The following is a 17,696-nucleotide window of genomic DNA, read 5'->3' as shown; positions in this document are numbered from 1 at the left end:
GACACTGTTGTTTTCACAATAGGTCTAGGCTTAGGGCTATTTTTATTGATCACTGTCAAGAACAGGTTGGGTTTGAGAGCTGATGAGACAGATTGCACAGGTAGACTGTAAACCTAATCCAGTTCTAGATCCAGGTGTCCCGCCCCGTCCCCATATTCATAGGGGATACGCCACCCATCCACCCCCTACAGATACCAAAATTAGAGATAAAAATGTACTTACTTTGGCACATTTTGTCTTGTGTCTTTGCAGCCATTCCTAATACAGAATCCTAGAGAAGCAGTCAGCTGGAACACTAGAGGAGGGAGACAGCGAGAACACAAACAAGAAGCAGGGAGCTGCTGTTTCTCTCCTCTAGCATGCTGGCTGACTGCTTCTTGCGTTCTACTTCTCTAGTGTTCTGTAATGGAAATTTCTGAGGGTTCTGCACCCCTACAAGGCTACAAGCATCGCCTCAAAAACTGTGGCATTGCAACACTGAGGTCATGGCAAAGGCGTGGACTTTTTAGACTTTTGCTTGCAGGACAGTTGATGCCCTGTAGTGGGGGAAGGGAAGTCAGCAGCATGTCTTAAAATGGTGTCTTTGTCTGCTTCCCTCTCTGAGTGTCAAGGCTAGCTTTGGTCCTAAACAGAGAGGGCTTTAAGTGCCATCATTTCAAATTTAGTATCTTTAACCAACCCTGCAAAATAACTGACAGCCAAAAAAAAAAACCAGCACAGAAACTTCATTATTCTGCACACGTTGGAATTGCACAGCAGTGCTGGCCACATTTGACAGAAGGAAGCACCGAATCCCTGATGTATCACTTTCAGAACCTCAAACAGCTTGTGAAATCCTGAGGTGCTTCGGATGAGGAAACAAGCCTGTTCTTGTTTTATTTCTCAATTTGTAACTGTTGAGATTAGTTTAGTCATTTGGAATACTGCTTAGTTAAAGGGCCAGAGGTACTTGGGTGTTTATAGCAATCAGGTTAATTTTATTTCAGTAGCATTGCAGAAGGAGCTATGGCCAGCTTGTTTCAGATTTTTTTCTCTGATACCAGCAAGAAAGCAGAGTGCTCAGAACCAGGTGCCTCAACAGTTGGAGCTTTGCTCGAACATTGCTCGAGCAACTGTTTGTGAAATTATATTTCAATCTGTTTTATATGTTAGCCGCTCTGGGTCCCTTTTTGGGAGAAGGGCGGGATAAAAATAAAGTTTTATTATTATTATTATTATTATTATCTATCACTTGCAGTATGTATGGGCATATTGCACATGACATGCATGAACAAGGGGAGAACCGTTTTTTAGATTGCCTGTTTTAGATTTGCAACTGAGCATTGTTGCGCGAAAGACTTTCTCTGTGTCCATTCTTACGTTATTTATTATTTATTTAAAGGAAGTTTAGGCTGCCTTCCTATCCCACCAAAAGGACCACCAAGGCAGTTTACAACAATATAACTAACAATATTAAAACAGATTTTTAAACCAACCACAATTTAAAAAAAAAATACTTTGCTGTTCCACTAACATAGCATTCATGCACTCATCTCTGTTGATAAAATTCAGAGAGGCCACTCACATATACCCTTTTTATACACAAACATAATCTTAACAGCTAACCAATCCTTTGACAGCCACACGCCCATTTCTTTCTCAGTGGTAACCTTTTCCCAATTCCAGCTGTTCTTGCCTCTGGTGATGACACTTTTTAAAACTTGTTCAGCAGTTGGAATGTTCACAAACACTCAGAAGCACCTGTGTTACCAAGCCAATGGCTAAGGGGCTATCTTTCGGGCAGTGAAAGCCAATAGTCACTCAATGGAAGCCAAATTGCATACAGCCAATAGCTATGGAAGGTTCATAGTCGTCATTCTTCATTTACTATCAGTTTGGTTTTCTTTTGTTTATCCAATGGAGGGGTAAATTGACAAAATACATCAGCACTCAAATCTAAGTATTCTAATCTAAGTGCTCTTCATTTTAACTTGGTGTCTCATTCTAATTTCTATTGCTATAGTGTGTTCCCTAAACATACATCTGAAAATACCAGAACATTATACCCCTCCCCCCCAAAAAAGGTTTGTGTTTTCTTAACCATGGAGAGAGCACTAGTTTCATTGCAACTGAAAAAGTGGGGAGGGAGATGGTGCATGTGCCTCTTCAGGTCATGTTCTGTAATACCTGAATTTTGTGGATGGGGACATTAATATTTTCCTAAGCATGCCTTTTGCGATATGGTTTACATGCAAATTCAAAGGAGGACCTGAAAGCTGCCGCCCATTAAAAGTTTGGTTACTTCAACCCAAATACATAAATTGCCAAGGTAGGGGAAGGAGGGGAGAACTCTGTTCACAGTAGAATTAGGAACACTGCAGTTCTGATCCCATACTTTTTTCTGAGAGTACCAAAAAGACCCAGGGCGCAAGGCCATGGTTTGTTATCAATAGACTGCTCCAATTCCATGGATTCCAAAGAGAGCCAGACAGTAATTATTTGAAGGCCCTGCAGTCAATAAAAGCATCGTTGTGTAACTTCCCTCAATCGTTCTTCACAAAGAATGTTCCTTGTATTAGATTGCAAGGTATTTTCCCCTCTAACCAATTGCATTATTTCAGATACAATATTAGGTACCTGTTAGCCAAACTGGATCTTTTTTGTCTTTTTTTAAAGGAAAATCAGCTTATATTTTTTTCCTTTTGTTCATTTTTTTGATCAAGATGTCAAAATGCATGAGTAGTTCAGTCTTAAAATTATTAATTTATTCTGGGAATGACCACACCTTTGTTTGAATTGTACAATAAGTCATATTGTACCTGCTTTTAAACAATATATGTTTATGTTTTTAAAACTCATATTTTAAAGTGAGCATGAATGGATACCAATTTTTTTGTGGTTCGCAAAACTGATAGGGTAGTTTAGGCTCGTGCGCATCAAGAGTTAAACAACATGCTACTTGTGGGGAGCACTCCTGCCTAATCACCTTATAGCCACAGAAGCATGAGCAGCTGGAGAAGTTTTTGTAGGTAGGTCCCAATGCTAAAAAGTTTGGAAACCACTGGGATACACAACACAGGGCTATGGGCTGCAACTGCCTGCATCAGGTACTCCTGTGGGAAGTCACATGCCTTCCAGGTCAAACATGAAAAGTGACCTCCAGATTTCCACACTAAATAATCTTTTTATTCCAACAAAGGTTGCTCGTATGCATCTTTATCACTTTTTTTAGATGGTAAGCCTTTGGGAAGAATATTTTATTTTTTGCTCAATCATTTTACTATGTTTAACTCTGCGGCACTTTATAAATTAAGAAGAAGTGAACTGATGTGACATTATAGCTAAGGGCTGAACTACATGTTGCTCCTGAATGGGTAGTGTGACCCAGGTGTTTTGTTTGTTTGTTTGTTTTATAGTGGGTCCTCCTTATCTGCAGATTTGACCCGCCACAGGTTCCGAATCCACGGCCGGGGGTTCCACAGAGGACCTCCAGACACAACTAGAAGTGACTTTTGATCGCATCTGGGGGTTTCTGAGACACAGGGAGGCTATGCATAGCCTCTGAGAGGCACTTCCAGTTTCCAGAAGTGTCTTTCAGAGGCCTCTGGGAGGTCTTCTGAGAAGCAAAGAAGCCTCCAGTCCTCAGAACACCCCTGGACACAACCGGAAGGTACTTCCAGTCACTTGGAAGGTTGTCTGATGGCTCGATCTGCAGATTCAATTATCCACGGGTTTCAGTATCCTTGGGGGTCTGGGAACAGATCCCCCACAGATACCAAGGGCCAACTGTATTTTGTAAATAGTGGCAGGGGGTATGAACTGGGGAAGATTGTCTTCCCCTCAGCTGCATCAAAGAATTGTAGTTCTTGTTCACAGATCCTTTGCGTCACATCTAGTTTGGCCTGTTGACTTGTTGGCCTGTCTGGATTGGTTTCAGTTTTGGCAGGCATCAAACATGACATCTACAAGCTGCTGATTTATCTAAATACTACTGCACCCTAGCTATTAAATATTGTCAAATGCTAAATAACATTATCTGTCAGTGATTGCATTCTGTCAAATATAAAAATAATCTAACACAAGCCAAAGTCACAAATGAGTCTCCTTAAGCAGCAATGATTAGCAATCCATCTTTGGCCTTTTTGAGTCAGGAAACCTGATGAGGTGGATGGAAAAAAGCATCTAGTTGAGAACTATTAAATGACTGCTAATTAGATGGAAAGAAAAGCAGAGGAGTAATTTGCTTCTAAGCAATATATTTACATAATGGAAATGTACAGTTTGTAATTTTCATTCCTTGTAATGAACTTGCAGTTAAGCAATTAGTGCTTGTTAATGAATTACAGGAACTAACATGTAGCCTGTCTTATTGCACCACAATGATAGTGATGATAAACACTGTGCTTTGGCAGCATCCTTCTCCAGATAGTATCTTTAAGAAGTACCTTCCCAGAAGTGTCTTTAAGCTCATTCCACCCTATTTAAATGTAAAGCAGACCTGTTACATTTGTGACCCACAAAATGAAGTTCAGTCCACTAGCCATGGCAGCTCACCAGGGCAGCAATTTTCAGCTGTTTTCAACTCATGGCACACTGGCAAGGTGCTAAAATTGTCAAGGCGCACCATCAGGGGTTTAATAAGCTCCGTTTTTGCTGCCTGCCTGGGATTGCAAAATCAGGGGCAGTTGCCAAGCACCTAACAGGCCACAATGTGCAGCTGGTGGACTGCATTCAACTTGACGGGTTTCAGGCTGTGCAAAACCGATTTACCAAACATAAGCGCAGGCGGGCCTCTAACCACTTATCCGGTATTTGCAGATTCAGTTATCCACAAGTGGGGGGGGGAGGAGTGCCCTGTACATGACCTGAGTTTTATTGAAGAAATGCCTGCAGCACAAATCTTTCTTAAACAGTCTTGCTTAATTAAAGGACTGAATGCGTGGGCAACCAGCCTAGAGGGCAACTAACAGGAATCAGGAGTTCCTTCAAACACTTCTTCAATAAAACTCAGGTCATACAATAGCTGTGGGTCCCGCAATTCATACAGGTGTCCCCCACACCCACTTTTTCTGTATCCACAAGGGACGCCCGGAATGGAACCCCAGCAGATATGGGAGTGCCTGTAGGTATTACTCGGTGATGCTAATTTGTTGTCCAACCATGCCAGGTGTGCCACGTCAATGCCCTCTGTTTCAGTCCTGCCCCCTGAGCGTTGGCAACCCTTAGCTGTACTGGAGCTTATGCCACTTTACTGCTGGGTCCCTTCTAGCAACTACATGTTACCCAGGAGAACCGTTCCGAAGCCTCCAGTTGTGAGCCGCATGCCCTGAACACCCAGTTTTGCATGTGGGCTCTACTGCAACATGAGCTAAAGTGGCATCAGATAGGAACAGACGTATTGGACCAATGCATGAAAGATCAGAAAATTGCACTCTAGCACTTCCAACTGCAGTGCAAATAGTCCATAACAGGGATCTAAAAATGACAAGACCGACCTGCTGCTGCCAGGGTTCAAAGAAATTTCTGATGCTTTCTCGTCAGTGTTGTTAATGACTTGAGTCTCTCAATGCTTGCCATACATCCAACGGTTATCTCTTTGACTCGGAACTTCCATTCTGGAAAATCCCTCATACTGATTCCCAGATAACCTGGTGTGTTTGGGCAAACCACACTCAACTGACTTTCTCAGCTTTTCACGGGAAAACTAAAAACAAATCTATTTGGCACAGAGCACAAATTGTGAGGGTTGCCTGCTGAAGAAAGTACACTTGTTATATAAACAAAATGTTATTTTATTTACAGCATTTCTAAACTATAGTGTAATGGCTGCTAGATCATGTTGTGGGTTGCACTAGACATCTTTTTCCCCCCACAATAAATGAGCTTTTCATTTCCAAATGTTGTGGAAAATTCACACATTGTATTAAAAACTTAGAGCTCCGCTGGCACGCACTGTCACAAAAGCATCACAAACCAGTTTGCAACAGCCTAGCTTCCGGTAACACTGGTGGGAAAGCCAAAGCCTTCCCCATAGGGAGAAATTCCTACTGGAGCAGATAAGACTGGCAGGGGAGGGTGGGGAGGGGTGGAAAAGGCGGGGGGAAAGCAGCAATGGGGGTAAGCAAATTGGCCCCAGGAGGAGGGGGTTTGGCCATGCCAGCACATTTTGAGTTCTATCCACCTTGCTAGGCCTTATCGGCTGACACAGATCAACGTGTTCTTGAGACAGCTTTATATTCGGCTGCTGGGCTTATCTCAGGCAAGGGGACAAGTGTTCCCTTACCTCAAGGAGACCTCCAGCGGCAGAAATTGCCCTGTGGGATGCAGCGTCACTGGTGCTGCTGCATCCACATAGGGGAATTTAGGTAGCTTTGGGCTGTGCCAGTGATCAGTAGTTCTTTTGAGGCCATGCTGACATACAGGCATGGTCATCGGGATGTGCCAGGTCCAGCACTGGCCAAGGGTCCGCATTCACAAAGGGCTCAACTGGCTGGATTAATTCCTGAGCCCTAAGCTCCCGTTGCAGTTATCACAGTCTGTGCACCTTCAGGGGCTGGGCAAGGGCGCTGGGCAGGGTTTTGCCCGGGGTTTTGTGCTCCCCTGGTGAGTTTGGCTTTAAGTGTCATTTAGGTGATCAGTCTTTTTTGATCATTAAAAAAAGCATTCCCCCAGTTCTTTGGGCAGCAGATATTTTGTGTTAATTGTTTTCAATTCAAGTACTTTTCAAAAAAAGGGCCGGTGTCATCTTAGAAGAGATGTTTTGATCAATATGCATCTTCTAAAATGAACCAGATGTTGTTGTTTTTTAATCTGCATATGAAATCTGTTCCAATTTACTAGATGAATTAATTGCACAATGAATTAAAACTCCTATAGTTACACAAGTAATTAGGCAACTGTCAGTCCAAGCAATGCTCCCTTTCTTCTTGCAGCATTTTTGCATCGTCCAGGAACATTACTTTTTATTTTTATTTCTTCAGATTTTTTCAGACTCTAGTGCTGAGGGTCACATTTCCCCTTGTTTTCCCAGAGAAAAACTGAATTAATTCCCACCCCTGAGTTGGAGCAAACCCTGGAGGTGAGGTTGGTGTTCCAATAAACCAATGCGTTTGGAACATTTTGGAAGTGGTTGAATAAAGGGGGTTGTGTTTTCCCCCTGCATCATACCGAGTTCCCTACAGTTTCTCATGAAAGCACACTGTTGTGGTTTTTACATTCAGAACCGCTGTTAGGAAACGAAGGGAAAAAAGAAACCCAGACATCTGTGATAGCTTTGCTGTGATTCTGACACTGTAGTGGAAAGGTTACTGTACTCCCTAATGTGAAATAAATAAAGAGAAGGGGGAAATGCAACCCTGTTGCATTTCATTAAGGGAGAACAGATGTTCAGACCAGAGCAGTTTAGCTAGGCCTACTGAGTTTCATGCTTAACTTCTTATAGACTGATTTTCTTTTTTGGATCCTTTTTCTCTTTCAGTAATGAAATTGTAAGGACTGACTTAAAGAAGCTTCCAGCTCTCCCAACCCAAGCACTTAAGGAGCACCCGTCTCTGGCTTACTGGTAATTTTCTATGTGTTTAGAAGTTTTTAGTCTTCTTCATTTGGGGGGAGTCCAGTTGATCAAACTCATGGAGAGACATCCACATTAGAAACTTACGTTGGTTTTGTAACAGTTCAACTATCACGGCTTCCTTCCAAGTATTCTGGGATCTGTAGTTTGGTGAAGGTGCTAAGAATTCCCCCATAGAGATTCCCTAACTCCCTCACAGAACATGGAGGCGGAATGACCAGTAAAGCAGTTTAATGGCCCAGTGCAATAAGGATATTCTGCAGAGCAAGGTCCTTTATGGCTGGCACAAAATGCCAGTCAGTGCAACTGAGCTGCTGTCATAATCGTCATGGAAAGGAGTCCTAAATCACTGGTGCAGATCTGAGCAGCCTGATATAAAGCCTCGCTACTCAGGAGGGGTGTCGGGTTAGGATCTGGCCTGCCAGGGGCCAGTTCCACCCCATTCTGGGGCCCAGTCCACCCACCAGCCCACCCTCTCCCTGCCCCAAAATTCCGTCCACCCCAACCCTCCCCCCTTGTACCAGCTGCCCTCGGCTAGCCGACATTACCTTTCCCCGGTGGTGCAGAGGCTGAATTCGGCTTCCATGGTCACTGGGATGGAGTGATGGAGCAAAAGTTTATGGAACAGAATCCATGCGCAGGCTCAGCCGACTCCTAAGGAGGTGCAAGTGTGCTTACAGCATGTTTGCAACACTCCCAGGTCAGTGCAAGGGACTTGTGACGATCCATCTGAGGGTTGAGACTGTGCCCATTGACTGGTATATAAAAGTAAGCTGCTCAATGAAGAATATATTCTGTGTTAGTTAGCTTTGTTTTACATTGCTTCGTATTTTGTAGGCAACTTTAACATTCTTTGGGCTGGTTGCCATTCCTTCATGAGATGCTTCTTCTGTAGAGGAGATTGTTCCCTGTTTTCTCCATTGTGCTAAAAGTAATAAAATTCTATTAATGTTTCTGCCCTTCACAGTGAGGATCGAGTCATTGAGCATTACAAGAAGCTAAATGGCCAGACGAGAGGTCAAGCTATTGTCAAGTAAGTTGGGAAAAGGAATTATATACCATAACTTTTGCCTCTGGGGTGTAAGTAGCACTGAGGGTTGTGACTTCTGAACATATGCCTTGCATCTCTTTGATAACAAAGCAGCCATCTCCAAACTGTGTTTCAGAAACTTCATCAGAAGTTCTTAGTGAGAAAATCTATAGCAGACAAGATTTCTTGAAAAACAGCATTCCTACCATGACTGATCTTTCTCTACAGTCCAGACAAGTGTTGAGTTTGTTCTAGTTGTTGTGGGGCAATGATAAGGCTCAAGTTGAATTCCGTGGATGTCCTAAAATACCCCCCAGAATCCTCTGTAGCACACAGGGGTTCCTCAACAGACAGGTTGATATAGAAAAGATTCCATGAAGGCAGAAAGATTGAAAGCGATTGTTTTAGTATACGCTCTTTTAGACTAGAACTGCACTTCTAGAGATTTGTCCCTGTTTTTAATTTTGGGTTCTTTGAAAACAATTGGGAAAGTGACATCTCAGAACATAAGACATTACTACAGTATCTACAAGAATTTCAAAAAGGTGGGAAAAAAACAGTGATAGGCCTCGCTGTGCCACTTAAGAAGACTGGAGGGCACAACTGAAACCTAACAAAAAACACAACTCCCTTTAAAATAGCAAACTATTCGCCTTACAATTCACCTAACCACTTCCCACCCATTATTATTTATTATTTATTTATTTATTTAAAAGATTTCTACCCCACCTTTCCTCTGCTGAAAGCAATACCCAAGATGGCTTACAATTTATAGATTAAAAAAAATACAATATGCAATAGAATAAAAATCCTAATTTGTCTTGTAAAATTAAGTATGCTCGTACTATTCAGGTGTAAAGGAATTCATGTTCATTTGGGTCTGCAGATGCTAAAAATGGTGCCCAAATGTTTGTTCATTTCTTGCCTTTCCATATCTTCCTATTTGTCTCAGTGGTGACGTGCTGTTCTTTTATGCCTCTTTCCACAGTTACATGAGCATTGTAGAATCTCTTCCAACATATGGAGTCCATTATTATGCAGTCAAGGTAAGTACCAGAGTGTTGTGTAATTGTAGTAAATTGAACAGCGAGCAATAAAAGAGGAGAGGCGGCAGCTTCAAGCAGAAAGCTATTAATTAAAGACCCAGAAAGGCAAGCATGGAAATTGTAGTTTAAATTTTTTAAAAGTAGCCTCAAATCTGAAAAAAAAAAGTTGGGAGAACAACTAGGAAAACAAGGAAAACAACTGAAAGGCAATGATGTCATCTAGGTTAATGTTTCTCAACCAGTGGTACGGGTATCACCAGTGGTACCTGAGGTGGTGTCTGGTGGTACTCACAAGATCCCTGGGACCTGCTGCATGGCAGCAAAAACAGGAACGCAACACAACAAGCAGTGGTAGGAGGCCCCAAAGCATCCTTTCCTGCGCTCACAAAAGCCTTCCTGTCCACCTTGAGCCTCTTACTGGTGTTCGTTGTCACATCATATCTGGTCTCCCAACCCAGAAGTAACTTGCAATGACGTCATCACCAGTTGCTTTTGGTGGTACTAAGAATAGCTGGACTATGTGAGGTGGTATGGCAGAGGACAAACATTGAGAAACACTGATCTAGGTGCTCTGTAAATCGTGAATGACCAAAGCATGGCAAGTCCAGGCTAAACTCCTAGTGTGGAAGGCAACCTAAGTTAAGAGTATGTTCCAAAAATCACAGATTTTATCATCAAAACTGTTCATAAACACCAAAAATCTTTAAAATCAAAGACAGTTGAGTAGCCCTTCCTTTGATCATTTCCTTTGCCCCTTTCTTGTTTTATCATAATTAGTTTGGTTTGCTTTAAAAGGGGATTTGACTGATTCATGAAGTACTGCCAGTGGCTGCAAGTCATGATGGCTCCACACTACTTACAGCTGAGGAAGTGCTATGCCACTGAACACAGTTCAGGATTGCAGTTTGCAGGCTTTCAGAGGCAATTGTTTGGCAATTCTGGGAAACAGGAAGCTGGTTCTGGGGAATAGGAGGCTGGAAGACAGGCCCATGGTCTGATCCAGCTGGGCTCTTCTTCTGTCCCTGTGCTCTGCCGCACCTCCTTCAGTGCAAAATTTATTGTTATGTTTGTTCATCCCTAGGACAAGCAGGGCATTCCTTGGTGGCTGGGACTGAGCTACAAGGGGATCTTTCAGTATGACTACCACGACAAAGTGAAACCAAGAAAGGTAAGCACCTGTTTTGTGAAGAAATGTTGTGTGTGGATTGAATGACTGGTGGAGGCATTAATTTATATTGTTCATTTGTCAGGATGTTACGGGTTTCTCTCTAGACTCCTTGAAAGTTCATACAGAAGATTGAGATGCTGAAGTAATGCCTGATCAGCTGATATGCTGCCGTGATGAGATGGGGGGTTTGCGGAACTCAAAAACTCACTGTTTGATATTTGTGACCTTTTTGGTTGCTTGTAATAAAGGAATTGCCCTACTTGGGACTGCGGATTATTTTTTTTTCCTAATGGACAGATGCAGCCGGCTACAATTTGTACTTTTGACGAGTGATGTTTGCTCCATCCGTGTTGATTTAGGGACATGTGTACTTCAGAGTCACAGTGTACCTACCTTGTGGGAAGTTGGGACCATTCAGAAACTGGAGGCTGGAAACTGGAATAGAAATTTTAGCAGCAGAGGGACAAACATAACTCCAGACAGATGAGGGTTTGGGTTTGTTTGTTTGTTTGTTTGTTTGTTTCTTTCTTTCTTTCTTTCTTTCTTTCTTTCTTTCTTTCTTTCTTTCTTTCTTTCTTTCTTTCTTTCTTTCTTTCTTTCTTTCACATTAAGTAATTGTTTCTCAGTGGGCTGAAGTGTCAGTTCTGTGGTGTTTTGAATGATTAATGCAGTGGTATAACTAGAAGAGATGCAAAGCCCTAAGTTTTGCAGGGAGTCTCACCATGACATGCAAGCAGCTCTTGGATCCATTCCGGGCAGTGGGAGCAAAACAGAGGTCTTTGTCTCTTCTCTGAGTCTTCTCTAACATTTGCCTCTGTTGGGAGGGGCTGCTTGCAGTCAGCGGTGAGGCTCCCTGCAAAACTTGGTGCTTTGCACCACTCTCACTATGCTGCTGGATTGGTGTACTCCAGAATATTAGCACTACATCCATTGCCTTGGCATCTCAGTATTCCCAAGGATTTTCTTCTGCATAACAGCAAAGATAGACTCCTGCTTCCTTAATTTAGGAAAATGTGTAGAATATTTGATAGAGAAGCCAAGTGCAGAGATCAGCAGGAGTCTCACAGTTTTGCTCCATCTTCCTAATTGAGTCTTTACTGCCAAAACCCAGAGCAAGTTGAAAAGTTAACTGTGGAAGTACAGTCTGAGTACCAGACAAAGCGGATCATTGCAGAAAAAGTAGCCCAAACTGAGAAATTAAATATGAAATGCGTATAAAAGTCCTGCTCATCTCATAAACTAGATTGCAATACTTTCCCATTAGGTCATCCCAGACGGTTTTTCATGCTCATTTTATTTGCCACACTGAATAGCTGAGCCTTCATATCTCACAGTGCCATCACCATCCAGTCAAAACCAGGCTTTATTAAATTGCTCCAGCCACCGGACTGGGAGCCTTCAGAATTCTGGCTGCCTTTATTATTATTATTAAGATAAGAGCTTGGACAGATTGTAGACTCACATTTTAGGGTCTCATTTATACCATTTCAATTCCAATTTATTCTGCAAATGTCATTGGAAATGCAGTTGGCCCTTTAATAGGAGACGGTTTGGGTGAGGAAATAGAGACAGAATTCAATTAGAATGCAGCTGCTGGAACCTGTGAGTGGCACACATTTGGGTCCTGAAGGCACATTGTCTGTGCTTTTACTGACTCATCAGGTCAAAGTGGAGAAATGATTGCATCTTGGATGGTAGAACTTCTCCCCAGGACAGGCAGGCTGCAATCCTAAACATGCTTACAAGGGAGTAAACCTCTTTTAAAAATTGAGATTTTCGTCTAAGGAAACATGTTTGGAATTGCACTGATAGTGTTACTAGAAGTAAATGGCTTGTAATAGTAGTAGTTTTTTTCAAGTGCAACTAGGAGTGAACTCATTTCCTTCACTTAACACATAAGAAGGAAATGTAAACATCCACTTTCTTTGCATTTCTTTCAGTTGTTGGCAACCTTCAGTCTCGAAAGACTATGGTATCCCGCTCTGAAAGGTGGTTCTGGAACAGCGTCTAGTGTGGCTGAAAAGGCCAATTCAGGAGTGACAGTCCCTTCCACACCAGGAGCAAGTGCAGTCTGTCCCTGGTCTGTCTCCCTGGCTATGGGCCTTCCTTCTTTGCCTCTTTGCCTCAGTCTGTTAGCCAAGTGTCTCTTCAAACTGGGAAAGGCCATGCTGCACAGCCTGCCTCCAAGCGGGCCGCTCAGAGGCCAGGGTTTCCCACCTGTTGAGGTCCACTCCTAAGGCCTTCAGATCCCTCTTGCAGATGTCCTTGTATCGCAGCTGTGGTCTACCTGTAGGGCGCTTTCCTTGCACAAGTTCTCCATAGAGGAGATCCTTTGGGATCCGGCCATCATCCATTCTCACAACATGACCGAGCCAACGCAGGTGTCTCTGTTTCAGCAGTGCATACATGCTAGGGATTCCAGCACGTTCCAGGACTGTGTTGTTTGGAACTTTGTCCTGCCAGGTGATGCCGAGAATGCATCGGAGGCAGCACATGTGGAAAGCGTTCAGTTTCCTCTCCTGTTGTGAGCGAAGAGTCCATGACTCGCTGCAGTACAGAAGTGTACTCAGGACACAAGCTCTGTAGACTGCTAGTCAAATACAGTGGTGCCTGCTTAAATAGTAAATGGTGAGAAAATACAAAATACACAGCAGACATGCTCCTGCCCCGAAGCTTGTATATGAGATGAGGGACTGATTGCAAAACATAGATAAGGAAGACAAGCCAGCAGAGTTTTAGGTCTTAGTCCTATCCATTGTTCCAGTGCTGACGCAGCCATGCCAATGCGGCTCATGCTGTATTCTGCAATGGAGGGGCAGTCATGAAGACCTCCTGAAGGGAAAGGAATGGTTTTTTTTCCCCTTTACCGTGGGGCTGCATTGCTACTGTATCAGTGCTGAAAAGTTGGATAGCAGTGGGCCCTCGGTGTGCTAGGTTTCTACTCTTACAGCCCAGTCCTATCCCCCATTACACTATATAACATGCAGCCTTTCAGAGTGAGCAGCTGAATGCTCCGGCACCCCTATTGTAGTACTGGATGTAGGTATTTTTCATCAGAGCATTTTGAAGAGCATTTATAACATGGGTGTTGAGCTTTGTGTACATGCTTTTTTCAGTGACTCATCACTTGTGCTGTGAGAAGGACAGTAGCCAGAATGTCATTAAGTGGCACGGAAAGAATGTGTCTTGTCTTCGAGAGTCTCCTTGCTCCTTTTGCATTAGGCTTGTAGAACTGACTAGAGTCACAGGGCTGCCAGAAGCAGAACTGGCATTGCCCAGGCCTACGTGACTATTGCAGGGGTGGCCAAACTTACCGAACATTAAAAGACGTGTATGATAAACTTCATATGTTTGAGAACCACAAGAGAGGTGTCTGAGGGCCACAATACTGAAGAAGCAATATTGAATTCTTAAATATATTTACTAACCATGAACAGTAAACTTTCATATTAATCCAGTGGACTCTTGCTTTATACCTGGTAAATGCCTCCGACGCATTCTCGGCATCACCTGGCGGGACAAAGTTCCAAACAACACAGTCCTGGAACAAGCTGGAATCCCTAGCATGTATGCACTGCTGAAACAGAGACGCCTGCGTTGGCTCGGTCATGTCGTGAGAATGGATGATGGCCGGATCCCAAAGGATCTCTTCTATGGAGAACTCATGCAAGGAAAGCGCCCTACAGGTAGACCACAGCTGCGATACAAGGACATCTGCAAGAGGGATCTGAAGGCCTTAGGAGTGGACCTCAACAAGTGGGAAACCCTGGCCTCTGAGCAGTCCGCTTGGAGGCAGGCTGTGCAGCATGGCCTTTCCCAGTTTGAAGAGACACTTGGCCAACAGTCTGAGGCAAAGAGCAAAGAAGGAAGGCCCACAGCCAGGGAGACAGACCAGGGACAGACTGCACTTGCTCCCGGTGTGGAAGGGATTGTCACTCCCGGATTGGCCTTTTCAGCCACACTAGACGCTGTGCCAGAACCACCTTTCAGAGCGCGATACCGTAGTCTTTCGAGACTGAAGGTTGCCAATACAATACCTGGTAAATAATTACAAAGCTTGAAAATTTTTATTTACCTTGTATGTTAATTGTGTTGCAGAAAGGAGCTCAGTCAATGTATTTCCACAAGCTACACCTTATATGTCGAAGAGCAATGTTGGCTTATGAGCTGCAGTTTGGCCATCCTGAAATGCTGTGTCCTTGCATGCCGTGTTGCCAGGCTGAGAGAATCCCACGGTTTTAAGAGCCCAAATCTTATCCTCCAGTGCACACATTCTAATAGCTTTAGCAAACAATTAACTCTAAGAAAGCAGGAGAGCAAATAATTGACAAATCCTGCTGATTTTACCCCATAAACAGTTGCTTGGTACCTTTAATTTCCACTTGGAAAGAAAAAAAAAACTTAGGGGGCAGACAAGAATGGTTGAAGTTTTTTTTTTTTTTGGGGGGGGGGGGAGATATAATTGATGTCCACCTTGGTTTCCAGACTTTTTCAAGAAGCTATGAAATCAGAAGAAAAGCTCTAGAAAAGAGGAACAAATTGTTGACTGCTGGTGTTTAAAAAAATTATAGGTGTGCACCACTTAATATTCTCAGATCCTTGTAGTTGTGCAATTAGGTAGTTAGGCAAACATTCAGCCCAATCTAGTGCCTTTGTTGTGTAGACAGATACTCCCTGCCAGAAACTAGCTGGCTGCACAGGCTACTGGAGATAGATTGCCAGTTCTTTGCATTAGGAGCGTCTTTGTTGTGTAAACTGACACCCTGCTGCAGGCTGTGAGAGTCCTTAATGCCTCATTAAGAGCCTCTTAATTATGCCTTGGACACTGTCATATATGCAGTCCATCATTAAGCATAAGGTTGTTAAGTGGCACACACATGTATAGCCTGTTCTCCTGCAAAAGGATTGCTTGTCATGACAGACAGGTTGTTGTGATGTGGATATTTATAGTATTCTGTGGATAAAGTGAACGTTCACTCTAGTTGTTCAAGAGTCAGTGTAGGTTATATTGACCTAGCTAGACAAATGGTTTCAGTATTAATAATAATAATAATAATAATAATAATAATAAATAACAACTTTATTTTTATCCCGCCTTTCTCCCTGAAGGGACTCAAGACGGCTTACAACAGGTTAAAACAGATTAAAAACATAATTTAAAACAAATAAAAACATATTAACACATATCATAAAAACAGCAGTCAGATAAAAAATAGTCCGGTAAAAAGAGCATAGAGCAGCAGCAAATCATAAAAGAATCAGGCCTGTAAAAAATATTAAAAGATGTTAAAAAGATGTTAAAAAGGCCGAGAACTCAGAAGGCTTGTTTAAACAGAAGGGTCTTCAGGCCTCGCCGAAAAGTCTCAAGAGAGGGAGCCATTCTTAAGTCAAGGGGAAGGGAGTTCCATAGCGTTGGTGCCACTACTGAGAAGGCCCTGTTTCTTGCCGAAGCCCCACGTACCTCCCTAGGTCAAAATTACTAACCTCCCTAGGTCAGTATTAGAGCTAAATATGCTCAGTATCCTCTGAGCTCTGCCTCTGAGCTCACTCTTGTCCTGCCTCAAAAGTTCTGGTCTGCATTCTGTGTTTTGGGTCTGATCCACCCTGGAACACTGAGGCTCCAGTTTCTATCTGTGATACATTTAATTGTGAGACTTACAGTCCAATCCTAATTAAATTCCTGCGTGGCTATACAGTGGCTCCAGCACAGCCTATGCGGAATCTCACGAGGGAATTTCAACTGCTGGAAGTCTCCTTGGGGTAAAGGGACATTTGTCCCCTTGTCCCAAGATCAGCCCCAGCAACCACAGTGGGTCACCTCGGACCAGTGCCAGTGATATCACTGGAGCAAGTTCGAGTTAATGCATGTTGCTGGAGCAAGTTCGAGATCTGCATATCAGCAGATCAAGCTTGGGAAGGGGGATAGGATACAGCACGGGCTGGCACCTCTGATCCTGCCCCCCACTGAACCCACCCAACCCCTGCCCTATTATTATTATTATTATTATTATTATTATTATTATTATTATTATTATTATTATTAACAGTATTTATATACCGCTCTTCAACTAAATGTTGCTGCCCTCCCCCTGTTGCCTGCCACCCCCACTCTGCCCTCCCCCTGTGCTGGGCTTACCTGGTTCGGTGGGCTTCCCTGGGGTGTCAGTGGGAGGGTTCCGGCCTTCCCACCAGTGCACCGGGACCTAACATTGTTGTAAAGCACTTTGTGGTGCTTTTGCGACAGCACACGGCATTCTGCTGTCGTTATTGGGGGATAGGTTTGGACAATTCGGTGATCTCTAATGGAACAATCCAGCTTCCCTCTGATATTAGTCTAGTGTAGTTCACTCCTACTTGGTACAACTCTTGTCGTGGACATGAAGACACATTAAGAAGTCAGACGTTTGGTTGTGTTCCCGTTAACTGTTCTCATACTCAGAAGTTGTTTACAAGCCTCTCTGTCTCTGTTGAGTGTTGACCGAGTACAGGACCTGGGAGCCTGAGTGAATATCCCATCCCTGAAGCCTACAGACAAAGAGAGAATATTATATGGCATCAGAAGCTGACCTGATTCTCTCTGGGTCTACTGCACCACTGTATAGAAAGGTTACAGTTCTCTCACCCTCATTGAACAATGGACCATTTCAACCCATCATCAAAGTCATCCCTCATGAGAACTTTGGGAGGGAACTGATGGGAACGGAAGCTGAGGTTATACTTTGCAGCTACCAGGGCTGAAGAAAAGGGTGACAGAAACACAGTCAGCGGGTCATACTGACATTCCTCCATGCCCAGAGCTTAGGCAAAACACAAGCTCTAGGCATTAGGAGTAAACCACCCCAGAAAAATAGAGGGGAGATAGCTAAAGTCTTTTAAGAACATAAGAACAGCCCCGCTGGATCA

At 43.3% G+C, this 17,696-nt stretch overlaps 1 protein-coding gene across 1 annotated transcript in view; it reads left to right on the top strand.

The window, feature by feature from the left end:
• FRMD4A (FERM domain containing 4A) overlaps window positions 1-17,696 on the top strand; it is a 370,337-nt gene that overhangs the window by 305,103 nt on the left and 47,538 nt on the right. Inside the window, exons 8-11 of the mRNA XM_066633493.1 lie at window positions 7,457-7,540; window positions 8,517-8,582; window positions 9,568-9,625; window positions 10,707-10,793. Of these exons, the coding sequence (XP_066489590.1) occupies window positions 7,457-7,540; window positions 8,517-8,582; window positions 9,568-9,625; window positions 10,707-10,793 (295 nt within the window). The remainder of the gene's footprint in view (window positions 1-7,456; window positions 7,541-8,516; window positions 8,583-9,567; window positions 9,626-10,706; window positions 10,794-17,696) is intronic.

The sequence above is a fragment of the Tiliqua scincoides genome, chromosome 7, assembly GCF_035046505.1.
Source record: "Tiliqua scincoides isolate rTilSci1 chromosome 7, rTilSci1.hap2, whole genome shotgun sequence".
Taxonomy (NCBI): Eukaryota; Metazoa; Chordata; class Lepidosauria; order Squamata; family Scincidae; genus Tiliqua; species Tiliqua scincoides.
Note: the sequence above shows the minus strand (reverse complement) of the source record. Positions and strands in the feature narration are given on the sequence as shown.